At 37.8% G+C, this 16,064-nt stretch overlaps 2 protein-coding genes across 3 annotated transcripts; both read left to right on the forward strand.

Annotated features, from left to right (window-relative positions):
• Positions 1-2,209: 2,209 nt before the first annotated feature.
• LOC150035878 (uncharacterized) lies at positions 2,210-6,703 on the forward strand. The gene is made up of 10 exons (XM_090313493.1): positions 2,210-2,982; positions 3,088-3,377; positions 3,463-4,024; positions 4,182-4,702; positions 5,132-5,327; positions 5,499-5,574; positions 5,708-5,796; positions 5,918-6,059; positions 6,470-6,541; positions 6,650-6,703. The coding sequence occupies exons 1-10, from the start codon at positions 2,210-2,212 to the stop codon at positions 6,701-6,703; spliced, it is 2,775 nt and encodes a 924-aa protein (XP_090169619.1).
• Positions 6,704-12,338: 5,635 nt separating this feature from the next.
• Positions 12,339-14,747, forward strand: STN1 (Nucleic acid-binding, OB-fold-like protein). Of its 2 annotated transcripts, none has more exons than XM_039031338.2 (2): positions 12,339-12,877; positions 14,320-14,747. In XM_039031338.2, the coding sequence occupies exons 1-2, from the start codon at positions 12,354-12,356 to the stop codon at positions 14,381-14,383; spliced, it is 588 nt and encodes a 195-aa protein (XP_038887266.2). In that variant the 5' UTR covers positions 12,339-12,353; the 3' UTR covers positions 14,384-14,747. The 2 variants fall into 2 exon arrangements, with proteins under 2 accessions (XP_038887266.2, XP_038887265.2); XM_039031337.2 differs by having other exon boundaries at positions 14,357-14,747.
• The last annotated feature ends 1,317 nt before the right edge of the window (positions 14,748-16,064 follow it).

Raw genomic sequence — 16,064 nt, forward strand, 5'->3', positions numbered from 1 at the left:
ATAAAAAATCAAACAAAAAAATAGACCTTCTAAACCTATTTTTAGTTGTATATTTTAAAAATTATAGGACCAAATGGGTCTATTCTTATAAATATAAGGATTAAAAAGATACATTTTAAAATTTAGGGACTAAACACACATATTCTCAAAAACTTAGAAATTAAAAAGATAATTTTCCATAAATAATATATGCTTATATATACTTAGAGTATGTATAGCTAATTATCATGATTTTTTTTAAATGCAGTACACTAAATAATAATAACCCAACATTTTGTCCAAATAATAATAATAATAATAACTCAACAGTAAGTTTATCCTTGAATAATCATATATATATATTATAAAGAAAAGAAAAAAGTGATAATGAAAGCATTGCTTAGAAAGACATCAAAAGTGAGAAATAAATAAAGGGCAAGAACGAAAAAATGGATCAGAAATTCAATTCATATATAGATTATTAATTAACATTTTGAAAAAATGAAGAATTTGTGGAGACGAGGACATGTAATTTTTTGTGTGCCATAAGATTGTTGACCATCAATACTCAAGCACGTGGCTTGATTTGATCTATACAAAAGTATCAACTTTTTGACCATATAATAATATGGTTAAATTTTATATATGAAACTTGGTCGCTTTAATCTATGGTGCTACTCATGTGCTCATCTTAGGACCATGTATACTATCAAGCATTAAATGTTTAGTCAAGGTATTAATGTATATCATAAATAGCTCACCCACTATATCCTCATCAATCTTTAATGAATTGCCAAATTATTGATAAAATTGCCTAATTTAACATGTTCAACCCACACACATAAACAACAGACTACATATACTATTTTTTTTTTATTCCATTAATGATCTCTATACCTCTAGATCTATTAAAGGCTTCCTTTTGATCAAACGCAATATCATGCTTAAAGAATAACTGAATTAAAATCCTAATCTCCTTTGAATTAATATTCTGTGAGGTGAATGTTGGAATATTTTTATTTGAAAAGGTGAGGGGTCGCCGCCGCTTCGTCTAGGATTCGCCTAGGGTTCGCCGCTGCTGATACGTTCACTACAAGTAGGGAGCGGCCATTTTGTCTTCGCCAGTCGTGTTTCATTTCACGATTGACAGAAGTTGGTGGTGTCGTTTCACGTTCTATTGGTTGGCAAACGGTGATCTTATTGAGGTGTGGGTTTAACACGGTGAGAGTTGGTGATGATGGTACGTAAGCGATCGCCTCTAAGACTGAAGGAGAAGAATGGAGGGCGAGTTGCTCATCAACCTTTTCGCCTGCTTAGACCGGAGATCGATGTGGGAGTGGGTGCTCGTTCTATGGAGGTAAAGGATTTTGGGTTGTTTGACGGTCGCTCTGAGGAAGGTGAAGGGTCTGGTATGAGGAGTGTTGGGTTGAAGAAGGAATTTGGAGTTGTGAGGGTTGAACCGGGTGGACTGGGTATTGAGTTAGTTGATGGGCAGGAAGTGAAAGGGGTGTCTGGGAGCCTTGAGGATGTTGGGGGCCTGGATGAAAATCGGGTTGCGAGGGGTGTTGAGGTGGTCCTTAAGGGAGCTGGATTGAGTGTGCCTGGATGGGAGTGGGTTGAGGCTGAGTGAAGGGAGTGGTATGGTGTAGGGGGAGCTGGGGAAAGGGTCGATAGGCGTGGGGGCTTTGGTGGGTGGGCCGCGTGGTGCTGGGCCGGAGTTGGGAGGCTCGAGGGGCAGAAGTTAGACAGTGAGGAGGTTTCGCAGGCTGGGCTTTGTGGAAGTGAGGGGTGATCAGTGGACACTCAGGTTCTTTGTGAGTGGGAGGAGCCAGTTCCTAAAACCGGCTTAGCTAGGGAGTTTGGTCCAAAGGTGGTTCGGTTGGAGAAGGGGTATGGTTTTGGTGGTTCTGGATCTAGCGTGAAAGGGGGAAATTCGTGGGCATGTCTTTTTGGGTCTAAGTTGAGGGGTAATTTAGAGTTCATTCCTCCATTGGTTGAAAATGATAAAGTTATTGTTAAACCTTGTGAGGAGATTATTGATGAGGGTGTCTGTATGTGGGAGAAATCTTTGGTTGGTCAGTTTGTGGATGTCAAACTCCCGTATTCTGTTATTTGTCGTCTTATTCAGAGAATTTGGGGACGTATAGAGATGCCAACTATTACCTTGTTGGATAACAGTTTATCATCTTTAAATTTCAGAGGGTAGAGTCAAGGGATTGGGTGTTGGAGAATGGTCTGTGGCACTTGGGTGGCAAGCCCATCTTATTACGATAGTGGTCTCCAGGGTATTATTCCTGAAACCTTTGTTTTTCATTCTGTTCCTATCTGGATTAAACTAGAGCATGTTTCCCTAGAGTTGTGGATGGATAGGAGTTTAGCAATGTTAGCTAGTGTCGTGGGTAAACCTGTCTCTTTTAATGTTGCAACAAGAGAGCGGCGACAGTTATCGTATACGGGGGTTTGTGTTCAAGTGGATGGTGATTCGTTAATGCCTTCTTCAGCCACTATTAGAATGCGGGGTCAGGAGTTTATTATTCCAGTTGTGTATGAGTGGAAACTACATAGGTGTTATTGCTGTAGTTTGTTTAGGCATACTGGGGCGGTGTGTGAGCAACAGGGTGTGAAGAAGGGTCAGGAGTTATGTAGTGTGGCAGTCAATGAGGGGTGTTTGGAAAAGAATGAGGGAATTGAGAATGTGAGAAAGGGGCAGGACTTGGGTATGGGTGCGAGGGGAGCTGGCCTAGTGGATGAGATTAAGGGCGCTAAGAGGGTTGAAGAGTTTACTATGGTTAGTCGGTGTAGGCGTGATAGAGGAGGTGTAGGGCATAGAGGTGGTAGTGGGTCACCGGGTACGGCGCCCTTAAAAAGCATAGTAGTTTATGGGTCCCCTGGAATAATGGAGTTTGTAAAACATGTTGATGATCGTAATCAGTTTGATGTTTTGTGTGATAAGGGGGGAGACTCGTTGGCATTGGCTCTAGTGCAGGCAGATCCAGATCCGTTGTGTGTGTTATGATGGGATGTGCGAGAGTTTGAGCAAAGGCCTAGTGGGAAATGGTAGGTGTGATCTCTTGCAAGATTCATGATTTGGTGTTCCTAGAATGTTAGGAGGTTGAATGACCCTGTCAAGTGTAGGGTGGGGGCAGACTTTCTAGCTTCCTCATCTGTTACTTTATGTTGTTTTCTTGAGACGAGAGTTCGTCATGAGAATTTTGGTATGGTGATGGGTAGGTTTGATGATGTTTGGAGTTGTGTGTGTAGCTATAGTGTGCAAAGAGTTGGGAGGATCTGGGTGATGTGGTGGAAGAGTGTCTATGATTTTTCCATTGATGTCAGTGGGGATCAATTCATTTCTGGAACCTTAGTGCATATTGTATCTAGTGCAAGGGTACATATTGGTATTGTATATACCTCTAATCGAGTGAGTGAGAAGAGGAACTTGTGGTCTCAATTGATTGATGTGTGCCTCATGGCAACTTTCAGGAGTTGTTTTGGGAGATTTTAATGCTATTCGTAGTAGCTTGGAGGATTTTGGTGGTTGCCTTAGCTTGAGGGAGATGGAGGAGTTTAATGAAGTGTTATTGGAGGCAGATTTGATTGAGTTGGATGTGACAGGTAATTGGTTTACCTGGACTAGTAAACTTAAGGGGAATGGTATTTTGCGCCGTTTGGATCGATGCTTGTCCAATGAGGCGTGGAAGGTCGCTTTTCTATATTCGGAGGTTAGAGTTGGTCAGTGGGGGATTTATGATCATAGCCCTCTTTTGGTTTCTACAGGGGAGATGAGGAGTAGGCCACCTCCTGCGTTTCATTATTTTTCTCATTGGGCGGAGGCAGAGGGTTTTCTTGATACTATAAGGTCCATGTGGAGGAGGTTTGAGGATGTGTCTCCTATGGTTAGTTTTGTGCGAAATTTGAAGTTAGTGAAGTGGGTTTTTCGTGCTTCGTTTGGTAGGTGTATCTCTGTGTTAGTTGATGAGGTACGGGCGGCTAGGCAGGTTATGGAGGCTGCTCAGGCTGTGATAGAAAGGAATCCTGATTTAGAGTCAGTGTGTGCGGAGGTGGCTCGGGCCACTGAGGTGTTTTGATTAGTGGCGAGATTGGAGGAGGCATCGCTCTGGCAGAAGGCTAGAGTCAGGTGGCTGGAGTTAGGTGATTCGAACACAGCTTTTTTTCCATCGTTGTGTCCGTTCTCGTCGCAGTTGTAGTGGCTTGTTTACAGTCGTGGGTGCTGGGGGGACTCGCCAAACGGTGCATGACAGGGTGGCAGGGGTAGCGGTAAAATTCTTTCAGGGCTGCTTAGGGGCTCAGCATGTGAGGTATAGGGATCTTACTGCCCGAATTGAGGATATTGTACAGTTTAGCTGGCCCGAGGAGAGGGTGGAGGCACTTAGCCGGCCAGTGAGTCGGGAGGAGATTCAGAAGGCTTTGTTCTCGATGAAGTCTGGGAAGGCTCCTGGGCCTGATGGGTTTTCGGTGGAATTTTATAGAGCTGCTTACAGTGTGGTTGGAGATGATTTCTATGATGTTGTGCTGAATTTTTTTGAGACATGTTACCTGCCTGGTGGAGTTAATTCTACTGTTATTACTCTCATCCCTAAGAAGTGGGGAGCTGAATGTATGGAGGAGTTTCGTTCTATTTCATGTTGCAATGTTATGTATAAGTGTATCTTGAGGATCTTAGCTGAGAGATTGCGGTTATGGTTGCCTGATTTCATCAATGGTAATTAGTCTACGTTTGTTCCGGGTAGGTCGGATTTTGATAACATTTTATTGTGTCAGAAGCTCGTGCGTAGCTACAAGGAAGGCAGAGGGAAGTCGCGTTGTGTGCTAAAGGTAGACCTTCAGAAGGCTTATGATTAGGTGAATTGGGATTTTCTATTTGGTGTGTTGTTGGCTATAGGTACACCCCTTTAGTTTGTTAGTTGGGTGAGGGCTTGTGTTACTTCACCTAAGTTCTCTGTGATGATTAATGGTTCCCTTGAAGGATTTTTTCCTGGTAGGAAGGGGTTGAGGTAGAGGGATCCGCTGTCTCCTTTTTTGTTTGTGATGGTGATGGAGTTCTTGTCTAGGTTGTTGAATAAACCTCCTGTGTGGTTTAGGTTCCGTGATCAGTGTGAGTGTTTGGCCCTAACTCATTTGGTTTTTGCAGATGATTTGATGATTTTCTGTGTAGCTGAGAGAGATTCTTTGGAGTTTATGAAGCAGATATTGACAGAGTTTGCAGAGCTGTCTGGGTTAGTTGCAAATGTTGAGAAGAGTTCCATGTTTGTTGCGTGTGTGGAGTCGGAGGAGGCGGAGGAACTAGCTGCATATATGGGTGTTTCTCTTGGTTCGTTGCCTATTAGGTATCTGGGTTTACCTTTATTGGCAGGTCGATTGAGGGTTGTGGATTGTGCGCTTTTGATACAAAGGATTACAGCTCATATTAGAAGCTGGGCAGCGAAGTCCCTCTCCTTTGCTGGGAAGTTGTAGCTTGTTAGGTCTGTTTTACAGCCCTTTTAGGTTTTTTGGTGTAGCATCTTCGTGTTGCCTGCGTGTGTAACTCGTGAGATTGATCGTCTGTTACATAGTTATTTATGGAAGGATAGTGTGGTGAGTCGGGGTGGTGCACGAGTGGTGTGAGATGAGGTGTGCTTGCTGTTGGGGGGGAAGGTTGGGTGTGAAGCATGTGGCCTCTTGGAACTAGATTGCTATTATGAAGCTGCTCTGGCTTATCTTAATTAAGCCGAGGTCACTTTGGGTGGCGTGGGTGGAGGCGTATATTTTGCGTGGGCGGTCATTCTGGGCTGTTCAGAGTGAGGTTGGGAGGTCTTGGTGCTTGAGAGCTATCTTGCGAAGTAGAGATAGATTCAAGCATTTGGTTCGTTTGATGATAGTCTTGTTTTGTTTGGTGGGATCCTTTGCTGCCGGGGGGCGCGATTTTGGACTCATACAGGTTTATGGTGGTTCATGATGCAAGGGGTAGTTTGGAAGCGCGGTTGTCAGAGTTCATAGATGGTGAGGGAGGTTGGAGGTGGCCTATAGTGGCTTGGGAGCTGCTTGAGATCTGGGATTTTATCCAGGAAGTGGGGCCTAGGGTGAGGGGAGAGGATTATTAGGTTTGGGTGCCGGATGCTAGTGGTCGGTTTAGGTGTCTTAGGTTAGTATTTTGTGGACGATGGGTGGTATTCCGCGTCACTTCTTCTGTGCATGGTTAGCAGTGAGGGACAGGTTGGGTACGCAGGATTGGTTGAAAAGTTGGGGTATGTTGTCAGAGGGGGGGTGTCTTCTGTGTGGGGGAGGTATGGAGTCGCGAGATCATTTATTTTTTGAGTGTGGATTTGGGAGAGAGGTGTGGTTTAGTGTAGTACGCCAGTTGGGTTCGATGCATCGAGTGGCTGGTTGGAATGTAAAGTTGAGTTGGTTATGCCGAGTGGGGTCGGGTAAAGGGGTGCATAGTAAGTTGTTCCGTGTTTTATGGTGTGCTTCCATATACTACATCTGGCAGGAGCGTAATCGGTGGTTGTATGGAGGTCGACCAAGATCAGTGTCTGCTCTGGTTCACCTTATGGTCTCTACGGTTCGTACTCGTACTAATTCCTGGCGGGTTGACCTTCTTGGTTTTATCTAGTGTATGTATGGATGCTTTTTCTTTTTGAACTTCACATTGTTCTCTGTTTTGTTGTAGCCCCTAGTTTATGGGGTTTTGGGTTCTAAAGTCTTGTATCTTGGTGGTTTGTGAGTTTGCGTTTATGTGTTGGTTTTGTTTTGGTCTTATCCTATTGGCTTTGTTTTGGTTTTGTTGCCCTGTCTTTGTCTGTGCTTTTTTGCTTTGATGCCTTGATCCCGGGCTGTGGGATCCCCTTTGTTGTTGTATAATAATATTACCTATTCTAAAAATAAAATATCATGCTTAAAGATTTCATTTTTTGGCGATCTGGCTCGAAGATCACTTTTCATGGCAGATTCTGCTTTGCTTCATGATTTATTGATTTCTTAAGTTCCTTTATTGTTTGTCTCTATATTTGTACTAAAGAAAGAAAGGGGGAAAAAAAAAAAAAAAACAACCATGCCTTTTAATATGGATAACGGGATAATCTATACTATCAATACCTACATTAACTTTTAGCCCCTAATTTTTGGATAGTTATCGAAGATCACTTTTTTTTTTACAAATGACCTAATTTTTGGATAGTTAATGACGTTTGATCCAATTTTTTTAAAATAATGGACTACACTTTACCATTAACGTGAGGATGCACTCATAGCCTTTTGGGCATAGACTCTTATGACTTTGCTTTTAGTTTCACCCTAAAAGGTCTCATACTAGTAATGGAGATAGTTGTCTTCACTTATGTACCAATTGATCATGCTTTTATCTAGCCAATGTGGGATTTTAATCGCATTTTGATGACGGGCAGAAATGTACATTATTATAGGCCTTTTATTTAGAATTATGAGGGATGATAAGAAGAATATGCGTTGATTATTCTAAGAATTCATGAGAAAATGAGCTTGCGTTGATCAACAATGAAAATCTCGGCTAACCCACTATTATGCGTTATTTTGCGTCCAATTGTTTATTTTTGTAGCTAATGCAGGAATCGATCGCATGCGGTGATTCCCACCATCACAAAAGGCGATCACATACATTCGTCGCATGGATGTTGCGGCCATTAACCGCATGCATCCATCGCATAAAAGTTGTAGCTACAGAGTAATAACCATAATAGAGGGATGAACGCAAGGGTGGTGGAATGCGATGGTACTTCGGAAACAAAGCATGAATGCCTACCTTGGGAGTATCAAAATATGATGTTGACATTTCACCTACCACACCATTAGTAGCAGAGATTCAGAGCAGGTCTATCACGCCATTAGCAACAAAAATTCAGAGAAGGACCATTAATGCTGTCGGCGATCGAGCTCTATAAATAGAAGCCTCAGAGCCCAACTTCAATTCATCTGAGCTTCTGCCTTAGGGCAGATCCTCGTGATTTAGACGAAAGAGTGAGAAGATATTCTTGAGAGTTCTTCATTCCTACCATTCCGAGTGACGATCGGAGCTTTGCCGGAGATAGATCTCGAGACTACTCCACCGCCCATCCATGGCACCACCGGCAGCCTTGACACACATCTGATGGAAGCAAGACATTACCCATCTGGCCCTCCATATCTCTTCTATCTCTGTGTTGTATTACATTGTGGCTTAAGAGATTAATACATATTGTGATCAATGCATTTCTCTATTTCCTTCGATTCCATTTTCATTTACTTCTTCTTATTATCCTTTACTTTCATTGCAACGACTGAGTAATATTACTAGAGTATCACATACTTAATCATGCGACATAGACATATGAAGCATGTAGCAAACCACCGGGAGGTGTGCATTGCGCGGGTATTGTGAGAAAATTCTATTTGCTTAGTGTGAAGCTGTAGCAATGCTTGTCTATGAGCTGATCATTGGCGACTAACTGCCTGAAAGGGCAAGTAGTGGAACGCATTAAACAAAGTAAGCAGTGTTCTTAGAGATAGGAATAATCTTATGTCAACCATGCTTTATGTGATTACCTTGTCTTACGAGCGCATCATTAATCATTTGGACATACTTGGGAGAGTAGTCTAAAAACCAAATCTAGGCTTGAAAGAGTCAAATTGGAACGCATAAGCAAGAATAGAAGCTTAAGAATAAGTTCTGTTTGCTATTACACAGCGTATGCACCCTATAGATAGGATATGAAAGTATGCGGTCACATCGCATGCGTCCAGAAGTAGGATACGGTGGTATGCGGTCACCTTGTTTATGTGTGGGAGCACGTGAGCAAGAATAGAGACTTAGACATAAGTCCTATCGACACTATCACATATGTATTGCATGCGTCTTAGTCAATTGTATATAGCATAATCGCATGACTTCCTAGGCTGGGGTTACCCTTGCGATCAAGCTTATTGATACGATGAAGTCATCCCCGCCATTTTATCTGTTTTTTCCATGCATCTTATTACGCGTTAACAGTTGTCGTGTTTTTAACTCTCGTAGTCTTACTTACATTGCTTAATCTATTTGGTTAGGAGTAGGAGTAGCGCATACCCCTTAAACTTCAATATTCTTTTATTCTTCGCCGCAACACATTACTTCACAACATTTAGCCACAAGTCCCTGAGTTCGACCTCGGATCACCCGAGAAACTTGCGATTTCGTTATACTTTGCGAGAGAGCAAGAAAACTTGTGGCAGGAACGCATGGTCATCACATCGATTCTTAAACGCATATTGCATATCCCTTAGTCCAACACATGACCAGCGACGCATGGAGAACGAACAATGAACGCATATTTATTTACTCCATTTTCCACGCATCACATTCCCAACAACAGTTTTAGTGAACGAAAAATTAAGGTCATATGAATAGTGATTGCTCTCACATGCTAGGTCTCTTCCTCTCTTGTGCTTATACTTAGAGGTGTACATAAGTTGGGTTGAAAGTGTTTTTTGGACCAATCCGAAATTTTGAGTTGGTTAAGTTGACAACCCAAAGAACCCAAATAAAATCTCTATCCCAACCCAACCAAATAAACTCTCTATCCTAACCCAACTCAACCCTTAAAATTCGAGTTAGGTTAGGTTGGGTTGTCGGGTTATAACTTATTTCTTTTTATTTTTAATTAAAAAGATGTAAATTTATATACAACACATGACCAATAACTAAATTCTCATAAAATTCAAATCCTAGATACCAAATATCTATGATACTTATTGCAAACTTTAAATACAAACTAATATCATAACAATTTTAAAAGAAAAATATTAAAAATTTACAAATTAATCAATACAAAATAATCAAATTTTAAACAAAGAGAAATGTATAAAATATATTTTATTAATATATAGAAAATTCGGGTTGTGAGTAAACCCATTTTTTTCTAGCCAACTCACGACTTAACCCACCTAACAAAAATAGAAAAAGTTTAACCCAACCTAACCCAAGAACAAAACTAATCCAACCCAACCCTTACATTTTGGGTTGGGTAATCCGAGTTGCACGTTGTCGGATTATTTGAACATCACTATTTACACTCACGTTCCTCCCTCCCTTGCACTCATGCTCATGTTCGACTAAGCCAATATATACAATAGTACTTTCACAATCTAGGATTCTTCCTTCCTCACTCCCTCACGCTTGCACTTGCGCTCTTATAGTACTTTCTCGTTGTCGCACTCCTCATACCCTCTCATTCACACTCACCTTCATGACTCTCACACTCTCACTAGCACTTGTAGCTCTTAACGTTCATTAATGGTGCACGAGAGACAATATGAATAATTCACAGAGTCTTAATGTATTTTGTTGTTGTGGAATCGACAAAGAAAAATAAATAAAACATAAAATAGTAAAGAATCGACATACAGATTTACTTGGCTCACTAACAGTGTGTTAGTTACATCTATAGGGACAAAAAGAACAATTTTATTAAAGAGAATGTTACATAATACAAAATAGTAGCACCTATAAAATTAGAGAGTCTACATAGTATACCTTTTTAAGTAATAAAATCATAATCGTAAATCATTAAATATACCAAATATGAATTCTATCCTCAACCATTATTTTTAAAAATTAAGACAAATGGCATTAACTATCCGATATATTCTTCTTTTATTTATTTTTATTTTATGTATTTATTTATTTATTATTATTATTTGGTTTGTCATCCACCAGCCACCGTTCCCATGTTTTGGGGGAACTTTTTTCACCTCTGTCCTATATACAAAAAAACAAAATAATGAATGATAGAGTTGTCTTCCCCAAATATTGGGGCTTGTAACTTTGGAAGTATAGACTGTTTATTTGTTTATTTATTTTCTTTTTGTGTGTGTGCAATTTTGTTTTAATTTTTGTAGAACTGTTAATTTATTTTCTTATAGTAAATAAGAGGTTCAATTAATGGTTACTGTTATGTAATTATTCTTTCTTTTGGGACTGACAAGTTAATATGCTTGTAAACAATAATTTCAAGAGCTTAATATTTTATATCTCTTTAAACATAATAACATAATTCTCCGAGGTTAACTAACCACAAAATATATATCTTAAAAACTATTTGGGGCTTTTTAGGTGCTGAGATGATATAAGATGTGGGAAATTCTGATGTCTGGAGAGTTTTGATGTCTGGATAGTTCTATTCGAATATGAACGATCGAGTATGTTCAAGGACTGAGATAGTATAGATATATGAAAGGAAAATGACGGTGAGATACAAAACACGTTTCAAAAATGGACCCACAAACAATTAAAATTGGTGAGATAGGATAATGGGCCTCCAAACAATAAGATGATATAGGATGTGGGAATATACCATCTCATGTTGGCCCCCAAACAACCCCTTTACGAGATTCCACCTTCATAACAACCAACTTTATTCTTATTTAATTATTTCAAAGTCTCTCTTCAACCAAATTAATTTTTGGAATAATTGTAAATATAGAAATTAGTCTAAAATATTAACAGATATAGCATAACGTAAAAAATTATAAATATGACAAAATTTAAATAGTCTATTAGTGATATACCATATTGTTAATAGAAGTTTATCCATGATAGACTATATTATCGGTAAGATTTCTATATTTGCATTTTTTTAAAAATGTTGTTATATACTTGTCTCTAAAAATGCTATTCCACTTAACAGTTAGCGAAGGTATATAATATTTAGTTCAAAAATATTTTCTTTCTCTTGCTATTGTAAATAGTGCAAATTAGTTTTCTTAGTAGACAAAAGAGAAAATGCTAAATTACAAAAAGTACTCCTGCCTTTGTTTTTTTTTTTTTTTTTTGAAAAAGTACCCACATATTTTTCTACAAATTTAAAATATTACCTTCCATTTTTATAAAAATTTTAAAAATATTTTGAGAGTAGAAAATCATCCAAATATATGACGAAAATTTGAGGCGTGTAACATGCATTGCATTGACATAGAATAACAATTAAGATTCAGAAAAAATCATCATATTGTTTCATGTCACGGTCAAATTCATTCATTTTAGATCATAACTTCTACTTGAAGAAAAAATTGAAGAATAATTTTGAAAAGAATTACAAAACACAAGGTTTTTTTTTTTTTTTTTTTCTTTGTTATTTAGCCAAAAGAAAGAAAAAAAAAATCCTATATATTGCAATGATGCTGTTAGGACTTGGGAATAGAATAAAGTATAAAAGTATGAGGTGGCCCCCTCAGACATTGACTTCTTTTGTCAGATGTCTCTTCTGTACCCTCCCTTGCGTTGTCTCCTGTCAATCGTAGCCCTTTCTTAATCTTCTCAATGGGCCTATCCATGAATTTCAATTGGGCCCTCATGAATCTACAGAAAAAGTCCCAATAAAAGCCCAATGGGCCAGAAATTTAACTCAGCCAGAATCAGAAAACTACACATTAGGTTTCCGATGAACCAACGGCAACGCCTCTCCCTCTACCACACCCATATCAAGCTTCTTGGTTTCGACATTAATTCCCTCAACCAAAAATCCTCTTCTTCCTCTTCTTCTGATGCAGTTTCTTTCTCTCGCAATGGCTATGCTGTTTCCTGTTCAGAGATCGTCGGCGTTGTGGTCTCTCGTGACCTGAAACCTAACAGGTTTCTTAAATTTTCCGTCGACGATGGTACCGCCTGTGTCGGTTGCATCCTGTGGCTAAATCATCTCACATCGCCTTATTTTGCTTCCCGCCATCAGCCAGATGTTCGAATAATGGGAAACGTGGCGACCCATTTCGCAGCCCAAATTAGGGTTGGGATTGTTGCTAGGGTTCGGGGGAAATTGAGCAGCTATAGAGGAGTGGTGCAGATTACAGTGTCAGATGTTGTGGTTGAGGAAGACCCAAATGCTGAAATTCTGCATTGGTTGGATTCTATGAGGTTGGCTCTAAAGTGTTATGACCTCTCCCCTACACCCACTTAGCTGTAGATTCCAATGGTTTTTAAATGCTATCTCTAATCTTGTGATTTTCTTTCTGAATGCAGAAAAGATTCCGCTTTTTGTTGTTTTCTTTTTCCTTCTTTCAAGTTGAAGTTTACTGTACAAAATTTTTCACAATAGATTGGCCTTTGAAATGATTATATAATAATATTGAAACTAACTTGCTAGGAATGCCTGTCTTTACTGTTTAGTTTGATGAGAATTGGTGTAATATTCAACGAGGAATTTATTGACAAATAACCAATTAGCAATTTTCTTTTCCATCGGATACGATCAAATGGATGGTGGGATTGTGAGAACTGAGTACTAACTTTTTTATTTATAAATTAAACCATTTAAAGCTGCAAATATTAATAAATATATGTATATAACAACCCATACCATAGGTGGGACAAATTTTACCCATCCATTACATCAAGTAGCAATGTAGATGTTTGTTGAACATGATTGATAGATGTATGGGCCTTTACCTAAAGTTCTAGGTTTGTTTTTTCTAGCCTTTTTCTTTGGGGGGTGTTCTGTGGGAGTTGATTCTTTTTGAGTGAAAGATCATTTTGAGAGAAAGATATGGGTATTGGGGATTTTCTAGTTCCAAGCAGAATGGGTACAGGATGAACAATGAAAAGTCAGAATTAGAAACAAACAAGTCAATATTGGTTGGAAAGAATGGCTTATGAACACTGATTAAAGGTTAGTTCAAACTGCAAAGTTAAATTCTGTGTTACTACATAGCCCAAAATCACTCCCCTTATGACCTCAGTCACTTCAAAATTCTATGTCACTGAAATTTCACTATAGCTTTCTTTGATGCTGTCTCATTTCTAAGCTATTCAATATTCGTTCAACTAATTTTCTGAACAAAGAGCATTTTCTTATTGGTGTTGTGAAAGGTTACTGTTTGATATGTTTTGTCCATAAAGCACAAAATAGTGGAAGTTTCCATATAGTCAACTGCTATATCTACTTTTCCTTTCTTCTTTTCTTCAACCGATTCCTTTGCTTTTAGAATAGGGATGCCAAAGAAATTCAACCACCCTGAAAATTTGATCAGTTTTACTCGAACTATTTTGGTTTGATTGATTCAAGTTTGAAGGACTTGAATTCATATGGATTAACATACTACAAGAATTGTAAACATTACAAAAATCAAATACTTCTGAATATGATACTCCATTTTTGTATGTAAACAATGATTGGGTAATTGATTAAGATTTATGTTAGTATTAACTGAACTCTTAGAGATATACTTCCATTATTTGGAGGATAACCCAAATCTAATTTGCTCTTTTTGGTACTGATTTATATGTTTTAATTCCAAATTGTTGTCATAATTTTGTGGCCTAGAATATAAGGAGTCGAATGAACTAATGAAATAAAGCAGTTGCAATACTTTTGCTTTGAATTTAAATGGCCTTCAGGTTCAGGCTAGCTCAGGTGGGCTATAAAACACAGAGGTCGAGCTGGATCTAACCTTCTTGGTGGCCACGATGAAAAACAAAGAAGCCGGTGGACAAAATTCCTTATGATTTGATGGGCTACAATGGAGGAAAACAAGGGCTATCAATTTATCTTCTTTCTCATTTAGGCCTTCTCTTATTAGACAATTAAATAAATAAAATAAAGGCCTACTCTCAGTATTTTCTCCCCTAATTTGAATTAAATAACACTTGATTTCATGTGTAACACCATGATCCTTGAAGTGGAATTTGTATTGTCATTTCGAGAATATTTTGGTGGACAAGACATTAACTAACATTTGAAAATTTAGTTATAAGTGATATAAATAAGGTATCTCGAGTTCAATATATATATATTTTTATTGAGTTCAATAAGTTTCGAGGTTGGGATTAAAATCTTTGATTTTAGGAGTATATGATGATTACTACTAAATTATATATATATAAACCTCCTACTCTTGAACCAAAGAGTTTTTTTTTGAGAAATTTTATGTATTTTTTTCATTTATTGTTTGCCATGTTGGTATACTTTTAAAAATAGAGTAAGATTCACTAATATTAATGCGTGGTCTACTAAAAATGTATAGTGTGAACAAATGGCGTCGTGAGATAATTTATTTACTATCTACCATTGGTGTTAAAAGGGAGAACTGCGAGGAGCCAATTCTAGTACGAGAAGATTGGGTTGGGCCAACTTATGATGTATCAATTGTTATGCTAATAGCAATGATACTGTTGTAGTATTAGAATTTTTTCCGAGTTTTCCTTACCAAAATTTTAACTTTCTACATTGAGCTAAAAATTTCACTGGTTTAAAATGAGATTGGTTGCTCCAACTTGCAACCAATGAATAATATTTAAATTGTACATCAAATCAAATGATTGATTGAACATTTTTTTTTTTAAAAAAAAAATCCCTTATCTTGTAAAAGAATAAGGATGGTTGGTACATTAATTTAGTAGTTTTCATATGTAAAGTGTTTGATTCTATATAATCTGTTGTGCTGCTGTTGAATGGAGACCACAACTGAAGATAGATTTTTATAATCAATGGAAAATCATAGAGGATATATTTGGCATATAATAAACACAAAAAGGAATGAAGTAATGAGTTTGTGAGAAGCCAAGAATTGACTTTGAAAAGCATACATTATCAAAGGAAAAGCCTTTTCTCCATTTGAAGGAATTAAAAAAAATGTGTGTTTCTTTTAATCTGATGGTGGAAAAAGATAATAAAAGCAGAGAAAATGGATCATATACCAAAAGATAAAAATTAGCGCCCTTTTGGTAAATTTTTTGTTTCCTATTTTCTATTTTTCGTTTTCCTGTTTCCTTTTTTTTTTTTTTTTTTAACAAGAAACAGTAATATATTCGATAATTATTCTTGTTTTCTATTTTTTGAAAAAAGAAACGAGAACAGAAATTTATTTGATAATTATTTCTTGTTTCTCGTTTCTTGTATTTTTTTTCCTTACATCTTTTCCTATATCTTGTAGTTTAAATATAATATAATTATATAAAATATAAGAATATATAGCATGTATTAAAATATAAAAAATAATTTTCCAATATTTAAACTATCTAATACATATAAGTTCCGATGTAAAATTAATATCAATAATACAATTGTTTCTATCATTCATATGTTGCTAAAATTTGATTTACAACA

This window comes from Benincasa hispida, chromosome 5, assembly GCF_027475165.1.
Source record: "Benincasa hispida cultivar pf3 chromosome 5, pf3_genome.v1.1, whole genome shotgun sequence".
Lineage (NCBI taxonomy): Eukaryota > Viridiplantae > Streptophyta > Magnoliopsida > Cucurbitales > Cucurbitaceae > Benincasa > Benincasa hispida.